This window comes from Phanerochaete carnosa (assembly GCF_000300595.1).
Source record: "Phanerochaete carnosa HHB-10118-sp unplaced genomic scaffold PHACAscaffold_11, whole genome shotgun sequence".
NCBI lineage: Eukaryota > Fungi > Basidiomycota > Agaricomycetes > Polyporales > Phanerochaetaceae > Phanerochaete > Phanerochaete carnosa.
In genome coordinates, this window is record NW_006767638.1 from 1,643,529 (window position 1) to 1,668,026 (window position 24,498).

The 24,498-nt window shown below is 47.7% G+C and overlaps 6 protein-coding genes across 6 annotated transcripts; 3 read left to right on the forward strand and 3 right to left on the reverse strand.

Annotated features, from left to right (window-relative positions):
- Positions 1-12: 12 nt before the first annotated feature.
- Positions 13-1,765, reverse strand: PHACADRAFT_213679 (uncharacterized protein). Its single transcript, XM_007401014.1, has 7 exons — positions 1,638-1,765; positions 1,434-1,607; positions 1,348-1,383; positions 1,218-1,295; positions 1,126-1,157; positions 999-1,073; positions 13-941 (listed from the first exon to the last, which is right to left on the reverse strand). The coding sequence occupies exons 1-7, from the start codon at positions 1,689-1,691 to the stop codon at positions 155-157; spliced, it is 1,236 nt and encodes a 411-aa protein (XP_007401076.1). The 5' UTR covers positions 1,692-1,765; the 3' UTR covers positions 13-154.
- Positions 1,766-2,451: 686 nt separating this feature from the next.
- On the forward strand, positions 2,452-3,960 carry PHACADRAFT_264328 (uncharacterized protein). The gene is made up of 11 exons (XM_007401015.1): positions 2,452-2,534; positions 2,597-2,788; positions 2,845-2,922; positions 2,986-3,017; positions 3,099-3,177; positions 3,245-3,310; positions 3,347-3,497; positions 3,556-3,585; positions 3,636-3,710; positions 3,769-3,800; positions 3,851-3,960. The coding sequence occupies exons 2-6, from the start codon at positions 2,657-2,659 to the stop codon at positions 3,308-3,310; spliced, it is 387 nt and encodes a 128-aa protein (XP_007401077.1). The 5' UTR covers positions 2,452-2,534; positions 2,597-2,656; the 3' UTR covers positions 3,347-3,497; positions 3,556-3,585; positions 3,636-3,710; positions 3,769-3,800; positions 3,851-3,960.
- Positions 3,961-5,359: 1,399 nt separating this feature from the next.
- On the forward strand, positions 5,360-6,319 carry PHACADRAFT_264329 (uncharacterized protein). The gene has a single exon (XM_007401016.1). The coding sequence runs from the start codon at positions 5,463-5,465 to the stop codon at positions 6,255-6,257; it is 795 nt and encodes a 264-aa protein (XP_007401078.1). The 5' UTR covers positions 5,360-5,462; the 3' UTR covers positions 6,258-6,319.
- A 1,520-nt stretch (positions 6,320-7,839) lies between these two features.
- PHACADRAFT_213681 (uncharacterized protein) lies at positions 7,840-9,347 on the forward strand. The gene is made up of 4 exons (XM_007401017.1): positions 7,840-8,097; positions 8,167-8,219; positions 8,275-8,811; positions 8,870-9,347. Exons 1-4 carry the CDS (start codon positions 7,994-7,996, stop codon positions 9,184-9,186), a joined length of 1,011 nt encoding a protein of 336 aa, XP_007401079.1. The 5' UTR covers positions 7,840-7,993; the 3' UTR covers positions 9,187-9,347.
- A 7,977-nt stretch (positions 9,348-17,324) lies between these two features.
- On the reverse strand, positions 17,325-17,564 carry PHACADRAFT_200752 (uncharacterized protein; the record flags this gene model as incomplete). The annotated part of the gene is made up of 2 exons (XM_007401018.1): positions 17,325-17,404; positions 17,471-17,564. 2 exons carry the CDS (start codon positions 17,562-17,564, stop codon positions 17,325-17,327), a joined length of 174 nt encoding a protein of 57 aa, XP_007401080.1.
- Positions 17,565-22,085: 4,521 nt separating this feature from the next.
- PHACADRAFT_53952 (uncharacterized protein) lies at positions 22,086-22,466 on the reverse strand (the record flags this gene model as incomplete). The annotated part of the gene is made up of 1 exon (XM_007401019.1): positions 22,086-22,466. A coding segment is annotated over one exon (381 nt), but the record flags the coding sequence as incomplete, so codon positions are not given.
- Positions 22,467-24,498: the final 2,032 nt, after the last annotated feature.

The following is a 24,498-nucleotide window of genomic DNA, read 5'->3' on the forward strand; positions in this document are numbered from 1 at the left end:
GGTACTTATTTGCGTAAGCGTCAAGCCTATGGCGAACGATGAATTGTAATAAAAATTATAGTTCCGGAAAAGCAATAACATCATTGCTCACTTGCAGTACTATTTTGCGACGTTAAGATAGAAGGAGCTCAAAACTGAAAGAGGTAAGTTCGTCCTATTGCGAGTCTCTACTCCCCTTCAACACCTCGCTCAAGTCTAACACCCTCTCGAACGGTTTCTCTAGTGTGCCGATTTTCAACGTCGCTCGATGTTTGAGCGGAAGTGCTGAGTCCTCGCCTCTAACCAACACCGCCTTTCCCCAGAACTTCATCCATACGCGGCTGGTGGTGGGCAACGTGACGTACATGTTGTAGTGCGCATCAAGCCCCCCTGGACGTACAGAAGAAGCGTCGTCGACACAGAGATTCCAAACCGCCGTAGGGCTATGGATACCCTGACCTCGGATGACGGTCGAGGTCCAGGTTCCGCTGGTACGTTCGTCTAAGGAGGACACGAAACTCGGGGCGTCGTTCATCGGCTCCGGTTCGTCGACCTGTTCGTCAAGCAAGTGCGGACGCAGGGGCCTCCGGGCCATGTCCTCGGCGTCAATGGGAAATAGATCGCGGATTGTCAACGGTGGGCGACGATCCTCCCTCGAGTCCTCGCCAAAGGCGACCGCGAACATCGCAGACTCAAACCGTGCCCTGCGCAAGGGGTCTGGCATGAAGTCTATGCTGAAGTACACCCGCCCAGGGCTCTCCTCGGGGTCAGTCCAGAGGATAATATCGAAGTACGAGGTGTCTTCGTTGGCACGACCGATGAGGATGCCGTGGTCATCCTCCGTTGGGCGGAATACGCACCCCGGCTCCAAGTCTGAAAACGCTTTGCGGTTCTTCGTAAACGGCAGGGATCGTTTTCGCCTGTCCTCGAACTTTCCGGTGCACATGAACAAGGCAGCAGTACTTCGAAGTGCACCAAGGTAAGTAAATCAGTGCCCCCCGAGGACAACTTTCGCTCACCCCGATTCTAAAGGTGCAGGGCGTTTTGCAGCCACAGGCTGAGTTTCCGTCGTAACCGTACCCGCAGAATGTTCTCTGGTGAACGAACCCTTCAGTAGGTGTGCTATCCAGATGAACGCATGGATACCTATCCTGCCCGATAGCGCTGCGAAGCCATGCCTGGGATTGTAGAAATCTATTGTCGTCTCGCTTCCGCGGTGGTTGCTTGTCTGTGCTTACCTGTAAGGAGTCTTTATCAAGAAAACCTTTGTGCTCGCTGACTCTTCTTCCAGCAAAGAATATGCGTAATTGAGGGACCTGATGCATGCTGTTAGCCTGGCGACCGCCCTGCATTGCAAAAGATTCTCACAACACTTTCTATCTCCTTCCACTCCGATTGGGGCTCCTTGAAGCGCGATTAGATTCGTAACTGTGCTCCGTAGCTGCTCCGCTTACCTTCAAGTCTATATCGACGCGGCGAAATCGAACATCTCGGAACTCCGCAGTCTTGGTAATCTCCTCAAGAATAGGGTTAAATTTGGTGCATATTGTGCACCACGAAGCGGAATATAAGACGACAGTCCACGAGAGCTCGCGTGTCTGTGCCAAATCTTCGTTAAGGTAATTTTTCTGTGTATGTAAAGGTGAGATGTGACTGACAATGTCCTGAAATTCCTGCTGCGTGTCTATGGTGACAAGACCGGACATCATCATGCCCTGAACGACCCGAGGACGAGGCAGAGGTGGTTTGCGTTATCTAGGGAGTACAGAGACGTCGAGGAATACCACGCTCCCGTCCTTTCACGTCATAGCTCCTCCTCCTTATCGCTCTCTCGACGCTCAGGGTGATCCTGTGGCCGAAAACGCGCCGCACATCTTCCAATGCGATACGGATGGAATGCAGTGACTCTATTCAAGGATATGAAACATGCCTATCTCACACGGAAGGCCATACACGCAATCGTCGTAACACCACACGTGCGTGAGGTACCCTTGAAGCCTAATCACCCTGACTAGATCTCTTTGGTAGTTCTACACACGCTCCAATTCAGACGTCTAGCACGGGACAATCCTCTACGTCTGATGAATGGAACCATCGCAATCATGCCACTTTACTCGACAATTCTCCAGCGAATCGTTGGGCAAGTCCTCTTCTGCATGACTTGTATGCTCCGGTAACATAATTACCCCGCCGCTTCTTCCATTGCTATCAGGTACTCGGAAAGGGTCCTGTGTTCTTCGACATTGTTTTCGTGACTTGTTACCACAGCGTCGTCCTCATTGACATACCTGCGGCGTTTAAGGAATATCTTACACTAAACAAGGTATTAATCTCCGTAGGCGATCTTCCAACTCAGGCTATCCACAGTGTTATCTTCGGCGCAACTGTGGCTGTCAAGGGGCCCATATAGACTCTGAATTTCCCAGTGCGTGCGATTCAGGTATCATCCCGCAAGCTAACGGGGCACCCTGCAGCCACTCTCTCTTACCTCTGCGCTACCCTCTACTATGTCCTCGGTTGTACCTATATCAGAATTCATACACTTCGAGCGGACGGTGAGAATCATGTACTATATTTTCAACAAGAAAAAATTTGCTCATCTGCTCGCTGTTCGTAGATTACCAGTGACAGACTGTCCGTCATTGTGTACTTCTCTGAAACATGCTACCCCTGCCATATGTTCCGCCCCGTGTTTGAGCAAATTGCGGAAAGCACGGGAGTCATTGAAGACGTAGATTTTTACAGCGTTAATTGCACCGATGCGCCTCGTGAAATGTATCCTGCGATCGAGGCCATCAAAAGCCAAGGAGTGAGTCTGCGGCGTAAGTACTGGCATTATGACATCGATTACTCATGTTTGGCTAGGTGCCAGCTGTTGGAGTGTTCTCTCGCGGTGATCTCTTTGCTGAGGTATCCGGCTTCATACCGCTAGGCGAGTTCAGAGTAAGAGATACCTCCCTTGACTCCGCCTGGCGGCTCTTGAAAATGCTGATTTATGTTCAATAGAGATGGCTTTCGGAATGCATGACGCTACGTGGGTAGGTGTTGCTCGAAACTGATTGCAAACGAGTGATGCATGACGATTAAACCCATTCGTGGTAACTCCTCACTGTCCTCAGCCAGCAATATTCCGATGAACAAACTGTACGTGCGCAGCAGGTCATGAAAACCGTGCAATCAATGCAGGTCGGAGGAGAGGTGTGTGTAATTATATTCAGGTTATGCTTAATTGCAGCGGCGTCACGTGCGTTAACACATACATCAGCCAGTCATCATTCCAGTCAAGGACGGCAATCGTTTCAAATCTCTTGTGCGTATTATATCACAATGATCCATTGCAGATACCATGATCTTATAGCGACGACCAGATCGACGAGAATAATGCCCTTGTTTTGGGATACTACAAATCTAGTGCCCCAGTAGCCTCTGAGAAAATCTGGTCCACGATAGTAACTCTAATCTCTCAGCCAACTTACGGCCATGTCCGATATGCGTTTTTAGATTGCGAAGGACTCGAGGCAAGAATAGCCAACCAATAGCTTGTGCATATGCTCATTCGTGACTCTTCCCGGGCAGCGAACTACCAACGCATACCTGCTGGACCATGTGAGTGATGGAAAGTCCTGCAATCTAGATATGCTGATCATCTTGGGTAGCAATCGCAATGCTATTATTCGCACGCCCGCAGGATCATCTCTATGTGGAAAAGCTCTAGAAATGCTGACTTCGCAGTGAGCATGAAACTGTCGCATTGTACTAAAGGTTTGTCTGATTGCTGACGCAACGTAGGCTTGGCTTGAAGACTGTGTACGAGCGGGCGCGTACGTCTCGTTCGTCGCATTCGGCGCTTCAGATACTGATCGCCGGTTAGGCTTGTGGACTCAATTATTCGTAGACGACCTGCAGACAATGACGTGTCTGCTGAAATGACTGCAGAGGGAGATTGTATTGACGATGACGCCCTCGACAACGACAACATCGGCTCGGATGATAGTCATGACAACGTGGTCCGCAGAGACCAGAGAGGCGGCGAATTGGAAGGTACCGGTAGCGAACAGGAGTACTCAAACGACAGCGAGGATGATGATTCAGGGGATGACGTAAGTAGACCTATTGAAAATTGAAATTGAGCCTGGTCGGCACTAACCACGGCATCGAGCAGCTCGAACAGTACATGATAATTGCGGACGAAGCTCAATGGCAAGAAACTGTACGCTAATCTTCTCTAGTGATGCTTCCCGGCTTTCCTCAGCTGCTGACCGAAAACCCGAGCGTAGTTGTCCAACCACCAATGCGTTGTTGTTATCGTCTTCAATCATTATTACCCCCTCTCAGTTGCGATATCATTTATTGCAAAAGAGGTCGCTCTGTCGGGTTTGTTCAAGTTTATAAATTTCTGCGCAGTGGATCACATGGAGGTCTGTGCATGCACTGTTCCATCGACCACGGCACTGACCAAGCTTGTAGAGCGTGCCTGAGTCATTGGAAGGCAACGAAGTACGTGTGACTTCGACAATATCTGATACATTGTGTACTACATTGACTCTTCGTCTCTGCAAAGCCCGCGAGCATCCTCCTATTTCGAGAGAAAATTAAGGTTGCCGCTCACCATTCAGAGCCTATGGACCAAGCGCGATTCGAGGTAGGCGGCAATAGAATGCATAGCACGGGATTCTGAAGTTAGACATTTGCTAGAACTGGTTGAAAGATAACTTTAGCTCGCTCGACACAGGTAATAATCCAGACATACCTTCGGTGGAAGAAGCGGAGGGTGTGCCTCCGAAGATGGAGTGTATAGAAGACATCGACTCGCATGATCTCCCTCCGGTCGTGGCAGCAATGACCATGAAGATGGCGAAGGTGAGCGATTCAAAGGTACATAGATTGTTATCTTCCACGGACACATCTCCAGATGAGCGTCTCGTCGAAACTCAGCCCCGCTGCCGAAGATGTAATGTGAGTCGTCCTTATGCACGAGCGTCATATAAGACCATCTCATTTTATGTCAGTAAGGCGTCCATACCCAAGCTCGACATCGTAGGGACCTCCAGTTCTGATGATGATGATCTACTATCTCCGGCACCACCTTATTCCGCGATAGACATACCACTATCTCAAGTACGTGGCAACCGGGCACATTCAAATTACCTACTAAGAAGAAACACCAGACGCAAACTGACACTCAGACTCAACCTGCGTTATCGCCAACGACGGTGTAGGTTGCATCGCAATCTTCACGCGGAAATTATCTCACAAGCAGGTGCTAAAATCTGCATGGTCCCGTTCAAAGTGGTCACACGCCACTACTTCAAGCGGAGAACCACTCGTCTACAAGCTTGGTAAGTACAGCTTTGTTTGTTGACTACCACGTCTCATCCGACATCACATATCACCTAGTCTACGGTGGCCAGTACGGTTAGGTGCGTCTCGGCGGTCTTCTGTGTACATCTGCTCTGAATGCTTCTGGCAGCTCCTTGCTTCAGATGCTCCCACCGTGCCACGGCTCGCACCAGGATCGCCCTCTGCCTCGATTTCGGCTGCTCGGGAAGCGCAAACCGTTTCTCGATCCCGAGCCTGGCTGCAAATTCGTCATGTCAGAAGACGGAGAAGGGCTACAGATCGGAAGGGCAAACGAGGGCGATTCGTACTTCAATATCACGCTATCGTACACGCAAGAAGACGTGAGGAACGCGAAGGTCGCGCTTGGCGTCGGGTTTTGCCCGGACGTCAATATCGACGCACGCTTCGTCTCCGCCGTCTTCCGCGTCACGTTTTGGTATTACGACGCCCAGGAGCGGCGCTTGCCTCTGAAGATACGCGAGCTCTATCCGACCGACCTCCGGGAAGACGAAGCGGACGTGCACATCGGCCGGGGCTCGGAGAGAAGTGCGAGCCTCAACTTGGGATACTCATCAGCTTCTGTCGGAAGCACAGCGACTAGCTCAAAAAGCGCAGAATACACGCGCAAGACGTACGCTCAAGTCCGAGGTCAAGGTATACACGGGAACGTCGCCGAGTGGACGTTCCAGGAAAACAAGGCGGAGCCGGGTCGCCGTGGGCTCAAGCCTCAGTACGACCTGTCCGTCACGCTCCAACAAATCGCCACGACGCGCTTGGTTTGCATGGAGTTCTGGAGCAAGGCTGTGCTGGTGAAGGGAAAGAACTTGGTCGGGGCAACAATCACACTTCCTATCGGGACGGCAGAGAAGCCGCACGAGCGAAATCTGGATTTAAGTAACGGAGTCAGTAATAGCGTCCATAGTCCACAGCTGTCCTGATTGTTGCGAGTAATGCACACCTTTTACTTTGAGCTGCTATGCCAACCCAATGCATACCTTATATCAGCATCGTTTAAATCGCTAGATAATTCTCCCTGCCACCGAGCTGCATTCATCCTAGTCTCGGTTCCAGGACGCTGAGCAAGCGGGGGAGAGCAGAAACATATCATCCACAATGATTCATTAGCCGGCTTTCAAAGTCCTGCTGCAGAGCTTGCTCCATTCGCACCGCTGCAAAGAAAATTTCAAACTCCGAAAGCCCCCATTACAATTCTCTAATAGCGGATCGAGAGTCTGGAACCGAGACTACATTCATCCTCGATTTGATGGCGGAGTGGTACGCAGTTGCTTGCTACGCTGCGCTTTTCTCGCAGATCGCGGATCAAAACACCGTGCCCTGCCAGAATACCAGCTGGAGTAGTAAAATCTAGTCTTCTCCATTGTCGGGTCTATTCGCATCTTCGCCAGCGTCTCCCTGTACCGCCATCCCAGGCCACATCATCGCAAGAATACCGCCGGCCCTGGAGCACGACAACCAGCAGCAATATTCTCCGTCGCGCCGAACCCCCGCCGGAGAAAGGGAACATTTGTCTGAAGACTGTGGCTTATCTCATGGTACTCGGTGTGGGAGACAGCACAGAGCAGCACTTTCCTCCTGGCGTGTCTCATGATTTCTGTTGAAGTTCTGGTCGCAGCGGTTAAAACTGAGGCATCAAAGCCCAGAACAATGAAACTCTTCTCCACGTGGACACTCTAGGCGATCCATCTCCGCCCTACTATCGACTCGATGCAACCACTCAGCCTGTTCCCTCCGTTTCAGCGTACTCAGGTCCAAATTGGATAGATTGGCTAGGGCGGGACGGATTGGTATGGGCTAGCTTGGCTTTGAGCAATCTCGCAGGGTGGACGGCTTTTACGCTTCTCCATAGACTAGCCGTGAGACATGCGTCGTGCACAGATCAGCTCCTATTCCGTCTTCCCGCACTCGAGTGCCAGAACAGGCAGGTCTAGTTGTATGAGACAAATAGAAACTGTTGACGACGGTTGTGAGGCTTTGAAGAGGCAGTTTGCCCAACACGCTGTACAGTTACCATGGACAGAGAAGAATGGGCTAGTCGCACAAAGCCGCGCCTTAAGGGGTGCTTCAGGGTGCTGGCAATACATTACCACGAACGCGTTGCGCAGAAAGCTCTCAACTAGTCATAATAGTGATATTGACAACAACTTTGAAGACTCCCTTGGAGACTCCGAGTAGACAGCTAAGCCTTCATGCAACTCCTCCGGTCAGACCAATGGAGAGAACGGAATCGAAACCTTCCAGCGCTCTAGTCACGTGCCAAGGGCGGGAGGCGGGACTTAGGGCGGGGAGCCGATCTGTTTTGCGTTGATCCCCCGCTCCCCCGCGGCTGATCTACGACATCAGCGGGAAAGCTATCCACCCTGCGGCCATCCACTCACAAGTGTTAAAATCTGGGTAGGCTTGTCTGCTGAGCGCTGATGGCGTCTCAGAGTTGTCGCAACAAGCCCTGCAAGCGCCGGTGCGCGACCATACATATTGCGCATGCGCCAGCCTGACAATATTACTGACCGACTTTCCCACCCGCCATATCTACGTAACAGACTATCTACTGGGTGCGCCGTCGCCCCAGACTCCACATTCCTTTTGCCTTCGGTACTAGCAGCCAAAGGCTCTTTCACTCTTTCACTTGTTTGGCCGCCTTGTGTCTAGCGTAGACATGAGCCAGAATACAACGGTCGTCAGAGTCGATGACCGCGACCCAACAGTTTTCTACAGTGGAAACTGGTCTCTTGCAGGGAATAATGAGACAGAGTTCGACGGGTGCGTGTGGCGCCTTCATCAGGCCCCATGGCATTGATACCTGGATGCACTGACAATCGCGTTTCACAGGACAACACATGGCGCTCTCACGAACGGCTCAACGATTGAATTCACATTCAACGGTGCGTCTCTCTCCCTCCCTTGCCTCCCTGCGCTGACGCGCATACCCACATACAGGCACGAGCGTCACGTTCTACGGCACCGTGCCAGGCGCGCCGACTGGTTCACCGAGCACGTCGTCGTTCATGGTGGACAACGGCGAGAAGGTGCTAGTGATGACGCCACAACCGGCCGATCCGATGTACCAGTACGCGTACTTCGCATCGGGGCCGCTGGAGGATGGGATGCACACGCTGGTCGTCACGGCCGTGAACACCGATCAGGAAGACATGCTGTGGTTTGACTACCTGGAGTATGCGCTCATCAGCGCTGCAGACACGGGAGCGGGTGGGGGCGGTCTGTCTTCACCTGCGCCGTCGTTATCTGGCTCTTCTACGCCGTCTCTTTCCTCGCCCACCTCGCCCACTAATCTTGCGCTTTCTGGGACGACACACAAAGCGAGCAACCTAAGAACTATTCTCCCTGCTGTGATCGTCCCCGCAGCAGCGCTTCTGCTGCTCCTGGGTGTGCTGTTCTTCCTATGGCGACGCCGGCAGCAGAGCAGGCGCTATGATAGCTGGCGGGTAAACATCCTTGGGGAGGACCTTTCTGATGGTTTGTCTCATTTTATCCGCTCTTAGCGTGCAATGTTCATTGTTGACTGGTGATGTAGTGCCGCCCGAGGCGAAAATTATAAGCCCGTACACTACCGTGCGTGCGCCTGCGCCTGCTTTAACAATTATGTCCGCACCCCCCTCTATATCTATGCCTTCGCCTACTTCTACATCTATGCTTACACCCACGTCATTAAACCGTTCGCTTCCTTCTCCGTCGGCGCCGTGGGAATCCAGGGAGAGCATCGTGCTGTCGATACCACCATGGGACTCCAAGGAGAGCGTTTCGTTGCCGATGTCGCAGTACAGCACTGACGCAGTGCGCCGGTCGGATGCGGCTCTGGCAGATCCTCCGGCATATACGGCGCTATTGTGAACAAAACGGACGCTTTTATGTTTTATGGGAGCATTTGCGTGCGTGTATCATGGGAGCGCGCATGTCCGATTAGTCGTATCATTTTTTTCTGTAGTTGATGCAGTTTGTGACTGTATGTATGCTCGTTGCCTTTTCCCTCTAACATCAACCTTACTTCTGCATGGCGCAGTGTTTTGATATGAAGGCGACCTGCGCCAGCGTAAACGAGTGTGAGTACTCTTATGTGGCACATCAGGAAACAACGCCAGCGCTACACAGCGCTTCGGGTGCTGCGGGTTTCTGGTAGACTGGTAGAATGGTACCCAATTTGGCAGCCCCCTGCGGCTCTCACTGTGCCTCCGTGGCACCAGTAGCTGCCCGCCTTTGCTCAGTAGTTCACCGCAGCATGGCGGGAGCTTGTTTGTAGATGCAAGTAGATGTTACCACTTTTGAGGGTGCACACGGTCACACCAGACATTAATGAGGGAAATATATATATATATATATATATATATATATACATTTAAATATGTATCAAGTTAAGTACATGTTGGTATGCTACACATCCTTCTCGCAGTCATATAGTCATGATAACTTTGGCGGCATGTGCAAATGGTAGGCACAAAAATAGATCTGCAACATATGAGTCAGAGCTATTCATGATAACAACAGAAGAGGTAGTACTCACCTAAGTGCCAGGCTCTTCAACAGTGGTCACCCTACTTGGCCTGGGAAGCGGTATTGGACTTGATAATCATGAGGCTATGGTGGAAAGACCAGCATAGCCAGACTTCTATGAGCTAGTGCAAGGTTAGCTCAGTGATAGCCAAGTCGTGCAGAGAAAATACTTACCTTGTCCGCGGCCTGTAGTCCTGCCATCCGCATCCACCTGTATCCGGATCTAGCATGTGCACACGCTAGCCTGATAAGTCAAAAAGTTAGTGATATGCTGGCTAGAGGACGATCCAACCCTTCGCAGCCATTCGCAGTTCGTAATGCTTACTGCGTAGTCCACAAGCTCTTCGCTCAGCAGGACGGGGCACGGCCCTAGGGCACACTGTTGTTTTTCGTGCTTGCTCCGCCAATGGCAATGCGGCATGTTGGTGGGAGTATGCCTGGGGTCCAGGGATGTTGGGAGCTTCGGCTATTGTGGCTGGCTTTTGTCCATTCTGCCAGAGTCCCATGGAGGATGAGGCGTCTGTGACGGCTGTAGCCTCAGCAGCGTACCGAAGGGATAGTTGAGCTGCGTTACGATGGACTGATGTGGAGGCTGGGACGTAAGCTGGGATGACAAAATGTTGGAGCGCTTACCTTCGTCTGTTTGTGCCATCATCCACTTGTGTGCAGTAGACTGACGCCTGCCCTATCCGATTCACGAAGACGTGTATGCGTTGCGCGAAAAAATAGCGATACATTGTACGACAGATGAATCAGTTGCGTAACTACGTATTTTATACAATGGTAAATGCGGGCAGTCCCAAGGGTGTATACAGTTAACGCGTTTGTCGATGTTTAAGGTGTCGTTTACAGCAGTGCAGGTGGAGGACTGAGAGACAATGGTGTAGCTGTGTGTGAAAGACTTATAACAGAACTCCTGTTAGTGAGTTAAGTGACATACGGGGATTTGTGACTCTATATGGAGTTGGGTGAAGTGATGTAGAAAAGATGGAGCTGATGTACATGTTGATTGCCAGTCGACACATTGGTGCATCGCCTTGACGGAGGTTAACAAAGGTCTGCGCATGCTCTGTGTTGCGAAGTCTGAAGACTAGAAATTCACCATTCCAATGAAAGGGAGCATCATTCAGGAAGTGGTAGAAGATTTGTGACGTCCGGGGCAGCTTTGTCCAAAATACAAGAAAAGTATGGGCACGGTGTAAGTTGTAGTTGCAACCGAGCTCGACTGTTTGTGAGTAGACGCGTGTAGCATCATGACTGCGTGGTAAGACGTTGTGGAAGTTCAGAATATTGAATAGGTGGTCGATGTTGTATCTAATGGTGGTGACTGGTATACGTGATCCTGTGGTGGATACATTGGTGGCGGTGAACGCTTGTAGCTGTACAAATTTGGTGATCATGGTGCTGAGAATTCAGAATAGATAAGTGATGTAAAATGATAATTACATGAAAAGAAAAGTGAACGCAATAACCAGTGACGTCACAGTGGGGTTTGGTGTGGGGTCTGACAGAGCTTATATATTGAGGAGTGGCTGTGCGGGTGTGCTCTCCAACAATATGCGCAAACTACCCATCTTACCGAGAGAAATGATAACAGACGTGTGTCCGCAAGGGAAGACAGTGAGTAAAGTTATCCAGATTTTGCATGGTGATGATTTACAGGTATTATGTATGGCTCCCACGTCTACAGTCAGACTCTGTGTTTGTAGCACCTTGTGCAGAGTTGCGTCATGTTACCGGCGTGGTGGATGTAGGGCTTTGTGGCCAAGTTCGGTATATTCGTGATTATATGGAGAAAGGTGGAGAAAGAGGGATTTGACTGTACAACTCACCAGGCGTTCATGCAGGAATTCCATGTTGTTTTTGTGCTTTCGTGTGGCAAGTAGACGGCAAGGGTGAACGACGCCGCCACTAGTAGGCCTGCAAAGGCCCCTGCGATGGTGGTTGTGTGGGGGAGAATGCGCTAAAGGGTTACAGTGGCTCGATGTTGCCACTGATTCATTTTGGTCTTTGTCGAGAACTGCACCCTTCTCTTTTACTCCGCACACAAGTTACACTCAGGCTCGACTTACTCGTCTCCATGGTACAAAAAACTGTTGCACAGCCGCTTTATTGTCTTTGTTGGCCTCAGCCGGTTGTGGTGTAGTTGTTAGTGGTATGATCGTTACAGCGCAGTGAACGATGTGACGCCTCTCAGCCGCAGCAGCGAGGTTGTGCGCAAGCTGTGCAAAGCCCTCGGCAAAGACTCGGTTCACGAGCTGGACGCAATGTGGGCGGAAAGTTAGAAGTATGCACATCGCAACGGCAAGACCCAAATGTGATCTAGGTGGATAACGTTCTATGCGAGAGCTCCCGGAGCATGCTTGACAGGGTCCGATTGCTTTGTACGTGTTGCTCTCTGCTATTAGTTGGTGTCAGCCGCCATGAATGTGTGCATGTCCACCTGTTCTTGTTAATATGCAGCGAGAATAAGTAGTTACAAGGCATGTCCCGTGTGTTGTTGTTGTTCAGTGATTCTCGCATGTGGAGTGATAGAAGTAGAAAGATATCTCAGAATCATATCAGCAAATATCGTATTTGGCAGCATTAAGCGCTTGATTATCATCATGAATTTTGTTCATTACATTGTGGTATAGAGCCTTGGGGGTCTATTTTTAAGGTGTACGAGCCGAATCCACTGACAGCGAACACAAATGCCTGAGCTCAATATCTTGCACCTGTGGCGTCTCTAACAAGGAATGCATGTTGTGCGAGCTCTCACTGTTAACCACGTGCTGTCATCGATGCTGAGGAGCGTCGCGGATGTGCTGCGCTTCACACACGCCTTGTGTGTGAAGTGCATGCTGCTCAGGCCTGTCTCACCCACGAACGGTGGGCCATTAGTGAGCACCCGCACCAACGCCTTGCGCCAATTCAGAAGCAAGCGCGTGGATAGCATCGAGCGCTGCAGGCTATGATGCAGCGTCAGACGGCAAGTGTGTGTGCGTGTGCGGGAGGGGCGTATGAGGAGAGGAGGTTCGTGAACTTGTGCAGCCACATGGATGCATGCAAGCTTCAGCGGTCTTGCATTTCTCAGTGGTATGATCAGTGATGGCAAAGTGTTCTCGGTGATTTCACCTGCTCCAGCAGGTCTATGCATGTCAGCAGGGATACCAGCATTTGTGGATACACATACACCTCGGTTGTCAAGAATCAATGCGCTCGTTTGCTTTGAAAGGACAGCCTCACTGGGGGTGTGTGACGCAAAGGGAGTATATTTGTAATGATTATTACAGAATAAAATTGTTGCCGCATGGCAAACGTAAGTGATGCCATTTGTCATATACAACAGGATTTGCAAGCGATAGAGAACACGTTTCTAATGGTTACATTAGCATATAAAGAAGCGATTGAGAATGAGATTACCGCGTATGCTGGCTGTGCATTCGTTAGCAGCTATTGTTGTTTCTGCACTCCATGTTGTTACTTCGTCCATGTTTTGCCAACAAAGAGTCAACATGAGTTGTTGCAAAGGAGAGATGTTGATAGCGAGGCATATGCGGTTCCAGTCAAGACGTTGCAGCAAAGCTTTTAGATCATTGTTGTCGTACGGGTCACCTTCATACGTAGTAATGTCAAAGTTCAAAGTGAGGGTTGTGGCAGAGTAAGGTGGCAACATGATGATGCCGGTGATAAATCAGGAACTGAACGCGAGTGCATGAGAGAACGTGGTACCGAAGCAAGATACAACAATAGAGATGTACCATAAACAGTGACAAGATCGGAGTGGGAGGTTGGACCAATGATGCCAGTTCAACTCATCTTGTGCAGTAGTTGAGTGTAATTTGTGTGACGGGAAAGGCAGATAACATACGATATTGTGGATGGGCCAATTCTAAATACAGGGTGTGGAGAGTGTGAAGATTCTTCTCGAGTAATTGATGAAAGTGCTGTCTTTTGTGCATGCACAGGCCACAAACGCGGAGATCTTCAACATGATGCATATGAGGTAACAGCATGATAGGAGGAGTCCCATTAAATGGTGAAACTGGTCGCGTAATTGAGATCAAGGTCCAGGTTTTTGATATGCTGTGTCCATTGAACGTGTTCGGAGTGTTCTGGTAGAATGGGCAGAAGTGAATGTTTGTGATACGATTCTATGCATGCAGTTTTCAAGTTTGGGATGTGCAATACAGTCACAAAAAAAGATTGCATAGCGTTGAGGTCAATGCACATGCCAACAATGTTTAGTCTGACGAGTGAGTCAGAGAGGACCGAAGTGGGCATGGTGCCGTTCTCGGGGTCTACTGCTGACCAGTTGGTTCTGACGATGTCGACGTTGTCCAATGTGGAGAATAGAGATAAAACATGGCCGACGTCATGGTTATAGAGATTGACAGGTTGTCGTCGAAGGGGATCATGCAATTTGAGTTGCGTTATTCCGCGTTCTATAATTGTGAGACGATGAACAACAGCAGCAAGAGCGTGGTTACGAGTAAAGGAAGCTATAAATGCATGGACGTCTTCGCAATGGTTGGTGACAGGGCAGTATATATGTTCAAATAACTCTGGATGGCGTGCACTGACAGTGCGTAAAGTGCGGTTAACTGCTGATAGCTGGCGGGCAGTGTGAAGGTTGTCTTCACAGCATTCAAATATTTCATAGCTTATTTCTGGGGGCAATGTGGAATATGACGGCATGGTGACAAGGAGAAGTTGTCAGTTTGCGGCGGCCAAGGTAACGGCATTGGACGCGGTTGTTACGTCTGTGGCTGAAAAGTGGTGTGAATTACGGCTGACATATTATGTTTATATAAGTACCATTCACATGTACCAGACTGCGTCTAGAATGCGTGTTACATGGGATAAACATCAGAATGTATCATGTGTTTCCTGAGTTAAGACACTGCATATGTACAGCACATTATCAATGTTCAATGTATTGCTGTCTATTTTTGTCATAGACAGCTGAGGGTCGCCGTCGTCGTATGCACCGTTGTGAATGGATACGAGCAATTTTTGTGCAAACAAGTGAAGATTATATGATCATGTCACATGGCTAATGGACATATGTTACCCGGCAGGCATTGTGGAAATTTGAATTGGATGACGACGGGTGGAGACATCAGTGTGTGAACTGGAAGAGGAGACATGAATAAAGTCACATGAAATATGGTGGATTGACGTACCATTTTGGTTGTAGGCGCAGCGTAAGTAGTCAGTGGACAAGGCACCAATATGGCGTAATGGTTCAATGACGACAGACACTGTAGGACAAGGATTCTTGCTTTGGTCAGTGACAGAGATCTGTTTCAGGAGGCCAAGGGTGCCAAACATCGCAGGGCGATCATGATCATTGGAGAGAATATTTGAATGCCAATGGAAATTGGGTAAAGGAGAAGATGTCATAGGGCGTAGATTGTAATCAGTTTCGGCATACATCTGGACCATGTGCAGTTGAGTAAAGTCATCTTCATACAGACGGGCATTGGGCAGTAGGCATAGATGTGACCAGCTGGAATTCTTAAATACGCAGTAAGTACTAGTTGTACATGCATGGAAGGACTAATACCTCAATGTCTGTGTTGTGGACAGTGAGTAGGTAAGTTGAGAAATCCAAGTACATTATAGCGTTGAGTTTGTGTGACTTCGATATGAGAAAGATGTTCCCCATCAAGTTATGTGGGCACGCGGTCTTAATGACCGGTTTAGAGTAAATGTTGTAGCAGAGAATGCCATAGTGATCGAACGTGCTGAAAAGGAGGTATTGCGTGAACGTGATAGTAAAGTATAGGAGACTTGATCACTGGTAATAAATGCGATTGCTTCACAGCCTGTGGTTCAATTGAATGAGTGGGTGTACGTCATGAGCAAGATAGAAGGACAAGTAATATTCAATTTCAGTATGCAGTATATAGTATACAGGTCACACGCTGTGAAGATAGAGTGCCAGTTAGTGAAGGTTACAGGATAGAGCAATTTATGTAAGCAATGCAATTACTTGCAGAACGTTCACCACAGTATATTACGTAGGCATCAGCCAAGCAACTACATGTTTGATTTTATTCGGGGTTTCTTGACTGCAGGAGATGACTACATGATCTAAGTTTTGGTCAGAGAAAGATATAAATGATACGAGATGAGATACTCACCGGATAAGACATCACGGTGGGAATTTAGAACCAACGTAAACTGAGACTGCCATAAGAGACGTGGAACGTTGATTCGTGTACAGTGAATGTACAGATGTAGAGACTGCAGGCAGGGTAAGTCATGTATAATGCTGAATAGGCGACCCCACGGTGTTCTTGCGATTCTGATAAAAAGTTCTGTTTTAAAAAATGCATCGCATGGTATGCTGAAAATGAGAGAAGATACTGCTTGCGGAACTTGCGTCAGGAAGCGATGCAGGATACGGTGTTGTAATGAGATTTTGTCGCGTCAGATAACAAAGTGGTGAATGGGTAAACACAACACACGAAGTGCAGTACAATGATCTAAGCTGAGATTGTTGTACACATTGTTGTCAAGATCAGCTGTGGTGTACGGGTTAGCACCAGTGAGCATGATATAATGTGATACGCACGAAGAGCAGTTGATAGGAAATCCAGGCATAGAGACTGAAGAGTAGGTGCAGTGCTATGCAGCAAATTCTGGACTTGCGTTATGTCTTCTGGCAGAATTTTGCACAACTGTAGCTCAGACAAGTTGTCATAAGTAGGGGGCAAGGTTAGCACAGATGTAAATCTGTGTTGTCAACAGCGTTCGTTGACATTGAAACTGATGCAAAGATGATCAAAAGAACATTGTTGTAATCCTGGCATAGTGTTGGAGTTCATCAGTCCTTTCCTGCATCCAATTAAGCAGACACCATAAATGGAGGGAAAGGGATGAACAAAGTGGATGAAATTTTGTTCAGAACCAGCAGAGATGTGAACGTTAATAAACGCAAGGGTATTCAACATTGTGCCAGGAGTGTCAAAGTGTGAAAAATGTAGTGGAGGAGTAAGCAACTCGGAAGATGTCCATAATGCATTGTGAACACCAACGGTGTGCACAAAGGAAAACAGATGTAGGATGAAACAAAGTATGACAGGAGACAGCGCAGTACTGTCATGAGCTATGAAGGAACAGTGGACACTGGTACTAACAGTGATACGACGAACAATGTTGCACTGACGTTGTTGACTTTGAAAGGTGTGTACGAAGTCACAAAATTGCTGGTGATCAAGAGGACAGAAAAGATGTCTGAAGATAATTTGTTGGACATGAACATGGCACATAGAATTGGCATGAGCAGCGTTGGACGTCATTTTGTGATCTGTTGAAAGGAAAAGAAAAATGTAGATGAGAAGTTCAGAAGGTAAGTTGGTGAGATAAATAGACATGGTTGTGGTGTTGTAAGAAAGCTGGTTGTGCGATGAGTAAAAGCTGCATACGTACAGATGGTGGCAGTATGCACTGTAGACCATAGTTACTATGCTGTCGCTTCAAAGGTACAATCACTGCAGCAGAAGGCTCCATTCTGCTGCAAGGACAGGTGCAGTCAATGTATCAGGCGATAGTGTGTCCCAACGAAGTGCTGGATGAACATTCAATGGTACGTAATGAATACCTCTCCATTGCTAATACTGTCTGATCAACGAACCTTGCGGTTGACCAGTAACGTCGAAAGAAAGCTTGCCCTCAAACCGTAGTGTGATAATGTCATCCAGTATCTCAAGCTCACAGAATTCACGCATTAGGTCAAGGCACGCTCCTCCTGTTATTCGAGATTCATCAAAATTGTAGAGAATGAGTAATCCGTCTAGGGTAGGACTTTGAGATATTGCGGTATGAATGGATTGGTGAGTAATGCAATACCATAAATTGACTGGGTTACATGGTCTGGTTCTTTCTTGTGAACCAAAGTCTGTCATGGCAAAGTTTGGTAACACCCGGACCTGTTTCTGATTAATGCTGACAACAGAACTGTTAGGTAACATACATCTGATAGTTTCTTGAATGGCAGGAACAGGTATAACATTAATGAGAAGGCCTGGTATGTGAACAGCATGTGGAGGATTTGTTAACTGGACAAATAAGGTCTGTAGATGAAGATGATCAGGATTGGACTTGTCTGCATCCCAACTGATTACAGTGCCTTCTGCCCCATCGATAGCACACAGCTTCGTTGCTTCGTTGTATTTCAGCATGACCAGCAATCCTGGACAAAGGCATAGCAATCTAGCGCGGTTCTCAGTTTCTGATGGACGTAAATCTCATAATAACTGTTGCATGTCATCTATCAATGTATTGGACAGATGACTAGGATCAAAGGTCGTCTTCAGCATTTTCCTGTGTTTGACCGTAAACTCATTCTGAATTGTTGTAGGTGCCCACGTATCAGTTGAATAGAACGTAACCAACTTCAGTTTGTGCTGTGCTGCAAAATGGTGAGTACTGATGTCGTTAATGATGTCTCGGTGCTTATTTCTACCTATGATGATAGACACGTTTTGAAACCTAGGATCTCTTATGTGGTCTGTTATGCTGTGCGTCACTTACTCTACTTTTCAACAAAGCAATATCCTGAGGTGTACAAGCCTTGTATTGCATATTTTTTAATGCAGTTATGAATGCTTCTTGTTCATCAGACGACGCTTTCTGTCTCATATTCTCTCTCAGAATGATAACTGTGGTGAAAAAATGCCACTGTGCCCGACCCAAAGCCACTCCCTGACTACTCAATGTACTGCTACATGTTGTCAGTCCAACTGTAGAGCAATACAAAGGTTGCACTTCATACTGACCAGGTGGAGGTAACTGCACAAAATCGCCTGCCAAGGTTACATGGTGCCCTGCAAAAGCTTCCATAGGTAGGTCAAAAATTAAGCTAAGTTATTCACAAATGTAATACATATTTGGAGAAGATAACATAGATATTTCATCTACAAGGATCACCCTAACACTGAATAGTTGGTCGTGCAGGTGTGAGAAGTTCGACTTGCTGGATCGTCGATTTCGTGCACCAAAACCCAGTGCCTGGTGGTATGTTTGTCCATCGATGTTTGCCGCAGCACTACCCGTCAGGGCTAATACCAGAAAACTGTATGATTCTCTCCGTTCTTCAAAAAACAGGCGTAAAGCTTTCACCACCATAGATTTTCTGGTACCTCTGTTGCCACCAAGATACATGCGTAACGGTGGAGCATCTGCCAAAATTATTGTGCTTGCAGCAATGAAAAATGCGCGACTTTGTTTGGGATTCAACGTGAGCCTGTTTGCTATTTGTCTCATATGTGCACTTGGCTCAATGCTCTTAGTACTACAAAAATTGTCTTGCATGGCCTGTTGTTCCATTGTTGCTGCAGCCTTAAGTCTGAGAACTTCAGCGGCAGTCAATATACGGACATTGCCATCTGTATTCTCCTGCACATCTTGACCACGTGAGAGCTGAATCACATGGCTATGTGCAGTGGCAGCAGACTTGCGTTGGTCATAACGTGATGTAATAACCTGCTCTTTCGTCACCTTCAATATGTCACGCCAAAAGCTTGCATCTTTATTGGTGTGTATCAGAGCTCGTGGAATCTTGCTAGAATTAACGATAGGAAATATAATAGAACCCTGGGCATCTACTTCTAGTAAGCTGCGCCGAATACCATCCAACTCCAAATGCTGACACTTGGCATATCTAGATTCTTGCGACACAAACTGCTCCAGTAGCTCAAGAAAATTATAATCAGTTGCTTTCTCAACTGCATCTACAGCCAACATCTGGTCCTTGACGTGTTCAACTGCGGCCTCACCAAATAACCTTGCCAACATATCTTTATTTTCAACCTGTCGATTTTTGACAGCTAGATCATGACTGGCGTCATAACGCTCATATAGAACATTCATATTCTGCATCATTCGTAAGTCAAACTGAGAGAAGATGGTCCTTGCAAACGCTTCACTCCAGCTCTCGGTACGTTTTTTCAGTTCCGCCCCTGTGCGCCAATCTGCTGGAGAAAAAAGTGTTAACATCACTCTACAGTACAGCTCACGATTGCCATGATCTTTTCTAGGCAAAATGCCGCCTGTAAAATTAATCACATATAGATTACGCAGATCAATTCGAACAACACCATGAGTTTTATGCAGCGAATGTCTCTGACAAAATGGAAGTACTGACTTGGAACGCAGGTGGTCTGCATCGTTTTCTTCATCAGAACTGTTGTTCTCGCTTAAAAATTCATCACCCACCTTAGGCTTTGACTTGGGCGCAAACTGTACGACATCAGTGAGATGTAAAAACTATACCAATGACATCAGTTCCAGGTCAACGGCACGATGTATATAATCATTGACTTTTTGTACAGGTACTATCTCACCGTTTGAAGACCCGACGACAACCTCGTCAGGTGCGTCTTCCTGTCACAAATTCGCCCCATACAAGCGCCTATTATATTCTTAGCGCCCAGTATCGCGCTAAACACGATCACGTGACCTACACGGTCACATGCATATCATGAGACCTAGATCATCATATAGATATGATGGGATTAGTAGATAAGATAACTACAAGTCCAGAACTCGTTCTAGACCAGTCACATGTCATGACAACATGAGTGATGTCACCTGGTGGATAGCTTAGCCTAATGGAGATACTCCAACGGTCATTATTCCTCGTATTACTAAACATAATGGTAGTGTATTAGTAACGAGTCACGAGTAGTCACATGAGCACTTAGTAATGTAGAGTACCATAGGTCCTACGTAGTGTCAGGGGTCTTAGATTACTTGTATATAAGGAGCGTCGTCTGAGGCTTAAGACCTCAGACTCAACAACTTCGTTGATTCTTAGTATCTGCATCTCTCTACTTACACCCTTCGACTTCAAGTCCTACCCTTCAAGTCTATCAGTAAGGTGAGTATAGGAGTTGTGATACTTCCATGTCAGAAAATGAGTTCTCCGCCCAGTACTGGTCAACAACACGAATATACAATTTCCAGAAAACAACTTTGAATTTTCTATTTGTGTAATGGTCAGGATGTCCTAATAATAGGTGCGCAATCATAGGACCTCCCATCTCAGATCTTGCTGTGAGGGCGTTCACAATTTTAGACAGAAGACTGTGAGAGAACTGCAGCGAATCATGAACCTGCACATCTTTTGTCTCCCTCTGCAACATGGCGCGAACCACTTCGAATACAATGTGGGTTTTTAACTGTGTTTTAGTCATGTAATCTGTACAATAAGCAATAACTGCTTGAATTATAGTTCCTGGCATCATGGACATGATGTCTGTGTTACAGCAAAACAGATAGGACAAGACAGTGTTATACATGTTCATATATGGCCCTTTGTGGCGAAGTATAATCGAACCGGTCTCTTTGTTTATAAACGACTCGTCGTGTGTCTCTCGCAGAAACCTGGCCTTGCATTTGTTACGTGGGTTGTTCATACAACCGTATCGGTGTGAGCAATTGTGCCAATTTGATAAGTACACTATTTTGTCTGTCTCCTCACACATATCAGCGTACCACTCATCAACATCTTTATCTGTCGTAAAATCAGGTGGATGCTGAGGTAACATAGTTGTTATGTCATGAACAACTTTGTCAGCCACAGTCTCGTCCCAATCGACGTCATTGTTCTTCGCCTTAATCTGTGCAGTGATTTCGTTCATTGTTCCTCCAGTAAATTCTGCTTGATGACAACTTTCAAGCCATGCCAGTATGTCATGTTTAAAACCTTCATCTACCATAATTCTGTCTCTAATTTCCTGTGGAGACAAAGCACCAGCTATCCACAGAAACATGTTTGTATGCAATCCAAGCTGACCCTGTGCCTCTACCTCCCCATAATAACCTGCAGTTCTTCCAAACACACCATCCCTACTATGACCAAACTGCAAAATGATGTTGATGAACAGTCCCATTGCGTAATGAAAGAAGCAGGCAGAAGCGACCAGGTTCTGCATCATCACTCGTATCCTCTCATTGTATCCTGGAATTCCCTGTAAGCAGTCATCAAGATCAATAGTCACTCCGGCAAAAAGCAACACCACCTTATTTTTGCTTGGAACAGGAGAGACAGTGACAAAACAAGTTGGTGCACTGTACTCCATACACATAGCACAGACTTCATTACACTGATACTTTTTCTGGGTAGCGAAACCTTGTACATGACATGCGACATGATTTATGAAGCCCAAAAACTCGAAGCATGATTTCTCCTGTTCATCTACAGGTACCACGAAACCATCGCATGCACTGTGAGTGATCAAATCATCTAGCAATCGAATGTCCAAGTTACATATCTTCTGACTGATGCTATCAAAATGTTTCCTCTCGGACAATATGTACCCACCTGAATTACTGTCCACTATCTGTTTCTGGCTAAAAACCAGGAAAATGAAATACTCATCACGTTGAAAATGACGGTCATGATACATCAAAAGGTGGTGTGCATGCTCTTGTCTACTCATCCACTTTGTCATGGCCTCATTCTGAAATCCACCTTTGCCGTATGGAAAAAACCAAGGGAACATACCAGGGTACAACCCTGGATTACCATAGATAGACTCAGGCCTCTGTTTATGACCATACCCCAGCACCATGCCACCCGTGCATAAGTGTTGAATTGCCTCACGGACACACGCGTCTTTCTCCATGCCGGTTATCTCATCAGCAGACACACCATGAACAGCGAAAGAACACATACCGGCTTCTGGGCCCTGTACGTCGTCCCAGTCAGACACAGACAATGTGCCTGGGATTGCAGTACCCTCTGACTGTACGTGAAACCACTTCACAGGAGGTTCAGCATCTTCATAAGTTTGGAGATTAGCCTCAGATATGACTATGTTAACGTACCTGTCATGATTTGTCTTCAGCCACTGCAGGGCACAGCAAACTATGTCACGTCGAATCAATAATGGTGTGCGCTTTAGATCGTCCTCCACCAGTAACACAGGTCCTGTAAATAAGATCGCCAAAACTTCATCCAATTCATTCTGACTGGGAGGCAACTGGTCATAAAATTTGGCAACAGGCTGAGAGAACACCACAGCATGTCCACTCAACTTTTTCCCTCCTTTATGAACATAGACGATACAAACACTGTGACGATAACGTGCAACAACTAATTTCTCAACAAAATTAAGCTCAGAAATCTCTGGCGGCACGTCCCCAGCCCATAAACCATTTGCTAAAGCATGCTTAGCCAATGGTCCATGACGTAAAAAAGAGAAGCACTCTTCGCATATGGAAACTTGTCGAGTACCACCTATGTCACGCATACCCGCGCTGCATAACACAGGACCAACCAACGCAGGGACGCTCTCAGCAAAAGAACGGTGTTCAACTCGTGCTACGTTTTCTCACTGCAACACTGCAAACATCGCTGATGATGCAGGCAGGATGGTTTGCCTGGCAATGCAGGTCAACTTGCCACAAACCACACAGCAGCCCTTTCGAAGGGCAGCACCCGACATTGCCTCACAATACTCTGAGACAATTGCAGCGCAACCACGTTTGCTAAGCACCTTGGGAGGAAAGGTGGGCACATCGCATTGACAAACCAATGGGACATGCCGCACATCATTGAATAACGGCAATACCTCGCCGTTGCGATGCACATTGTACAGATTCACCACACTGCAAGACGCTCGATGGAAAACAATGGACTGAGGGCATTCAAGAGAACAGTGATGCGCACCAGAAGCTGCAAGGACTACAGCCTTGGATGCAGTACGAGCCACATGCAACTTATGTAAACGAGCGACAATCTTCAGTTCTGCAACGTTCAATGCAGAAATTAACAGTTCAAACAGTAATTGAACAATAACGATACTGTTGTCATTGTCAGCAAGCGATACTGCCTCAAAACAACCAATGTAACAAACTGTATTGTCGTCATACATTCTGTCGAAAGACCCACGGACAACAGCAGACTTTCTGAGCACTCCGACTGACAATCGACTGAGTGCTACCCCTCTCTGACTATCGTGCTGTCCCGACCCCAGTCCACGATGACATGAAAGCCTCACACAAACAAGAAACAAAAGCAAACACCCAGTCGCTAGCACAGCGACGGGAAAAGACACTGGAAAGAGATGTAAACGGAACTGACGACGCTTGATAGAACATGCAGAACTCACGCAGGAGAGAACACAGGATTTCATGCATGAACACAGCTCTGCACATGACGACGGTGAACATGGTGCAGACAGTGTAGGAAATCAGCGTGGAAAGGGGGAGCACATTCAGGAGCGGCGTGATGTGCAGCACGGATGCGTGAGAAGTAACCAAACATGCGCACATGGTGCTTTGATTGTCACGTGACTTTTGCCCAATGCCCTGTTCTGAAATGATAACCCGATAGCTTCGCTCATTGGAAACACATTAGGGCAGATGTCCTTGTACTTACACAGACGCCTCTTAGACGCCCATGCAGGTTTGCCTTGGAGTGCTGCTCATTGGTGCACGTATCCAATTTTGGTCTGGTAATGACATGGGTATGTATCCTGCATACAGATCTGCACACCGTAGCTTGAATAATTGATATAAAATTTCTGGCACATCATAGTGACCCCTAGAATGTGTGTGCTGCTGCTCGGTGCTACCAGGCACTCCTGAGCCCCCACGCATGCGCTACCCAACAAGGGCAGATGCGGTGGCTCAGGGTAGTAAGCGCCCTCGCTA

Coding starts and splice junctions, on each gene's coding strand:
- PHACADRAFT_213679 (XM_007401014.1), bottom strand. CDS start 1,691: ATGATGATGTCCGGTCTTGTCACCATAGACACGCAGCAGGAATTTCAG. Junction 1,608..1,637: donor AGCAGGAATTTCAGGACATT/GTCAGTCACATC, acceptor TTACATACACAG/AAAAATTACCTTAACGAAGA. Junction 942..998: donor CCTGCACCTTTAGAATCGGG/GTGAGCGAAAGT, acceptor TGCACTTCGAAG/TACTGCTGCCTTGTTCATGT.
- PHACADRAFT_264328 (XM_007401015.1), top strand. CDS start 2,657: ATGTTCCGCCCCGTGTTTGAGCAAATTGCGGAAAGCACGGGAGTCATT. Junction 2,923..2,985: donor TACCGCTAGGCGAGTTCAGA/GTAAGAGATACC, acceptor TATGTTCAATAG/AGATGGCTTTCGGAATGCAT. Junction 3,178..3,244: donor CAATGCAGGTCGGAGGAGAG/GTGTGTGTAATT, acceptor CACATACATCAG/CCAGTCATCATTCCAGTCAA.
- PHACADRAFT_264329 (XM_007401016.1), top strand. CDS start 5,463: ATGCTCCCACCGTGCCACGGCTCGCACCAGGATCGCCCTCTGCCTCGA.
- PHACADRAFT_213681 (XM_007401017.1), top strand. CDS start 7,994: ATGAGCCAGAATACAACGGTCGTCAGAGTCGATGACCGCGACCCAACA. Junction 8,220..8,274: donor GATTGAATTCACATTCAACG/GTGCGTCTCTCT, acceptor ACCCACATACAG/GCACGAGCGTCACGTTCTAC. Junction 8,812..8,869: donor TGGGGAGGACCTTTCTGATG/GTTTGTCTCATT, acceptor CTGGTGATGTAG/TGCCGCCCGAGGCGAAAATT.